This window comes from Alligator sinensis, unplaced genomic scaffold (genome assembly GCF_000455745.1).
Source record: "Alligator sinensis unplaced genomic scaffold, ASM45574v1 scaffold1229_1, whole genome shotgun sequence".
Classification (NCBI taxonomy): domain Eukaryota; kingdom Metazoa; phylum Chordata; order Crocodylia; family Alligatoridae; genus Alligator; species Alligator sinensis.
The window spans coordinates 317,399-318,098 of record NW_005842843.1 but is presented as its reverse complement, the minus strand read 5'-3'; the positions used below and the strand labels follow the sequence as shown (position 1 = coordinate 318,098).

At 37.9% G+C, this 700-nt stretch overlaps 1 protein-coding gene across 1 annotated transcript in view; it reads right to left on the bottom strand.

Moving 5' to 3' along the window:
* The window catches only part of HSPD1 (heat shock protein family D (Hsp60) member 1), a gene marked incomplete at its 5' end in the record, with an annotated part of 16,373 nt that overhangs the window by 5,666 nt on the left and 10,007 nt on the right, over positions 1-700 (bottom strand). Inside the window, one exon of the mRNA XM_006035472.3 lies at positions 241-334. Within this exon, the coding sequence (XP_006035534.3) occupies positions 241-334 (94 nt within the window). The remainder of the gene's footprint in view (positions 1-240; positions 335-700) is intronic.

Here is a 700-nt window from a genome sequence, read left to right as displayed (position 1 = left end):
CAGGAATGGAATCTAGTTCACGCTTCCTTTTGCGAATAGAAAAATCAGAACAGCCTGCAACGGTAAACATCAGAAAAGCAGACAACTCTCAATGCACACACATTATCTAAATTAATCAGCACCAATTTTAGTTAGCATTTGACACCAAATTCACTTGACTTGAACTGTAGGATTTTTTTTGCCTTTTTCTGCATGCACAGCAATACAGAAATTCATTGATGATACCTTTTGCTAACTCACCTTTAGCTGTATTAATGAAGTATGGAGAGATATAACCTCTGTCAAACTTCATGCCTTCAATGATTTCCAACTCATCGTTCAGAGTTTTTCCATCCTGTTAAATGCGATAAAAAAAAATATTACACCTATAATTTTGGTGGTAAACAAAATGCCTCTGTGCTTATTTGTAACACGCTAATCATTATGAAATTAGCTTCTATTCCACCTTCACTGTAAACAAGTTCATGAGGTTCTCTGAGCCCTACAGATGCACCAGTATATTAGTGCCATATTGGGCTAGCACCAATAAAACGAAAATTAACATTAATCAGCTTTTTTTGGCCAACGTAGCTGATAATGTCACTGATAAATATAATATGCCTTTTGGCAGGGAGCAGGCATGCATGTCCATGTGGCCAGGAATGCAGCCAGGCAGCATGGACAACAGCAGCCTGTAAATAAGTCTGGAAGAAGTGGCATT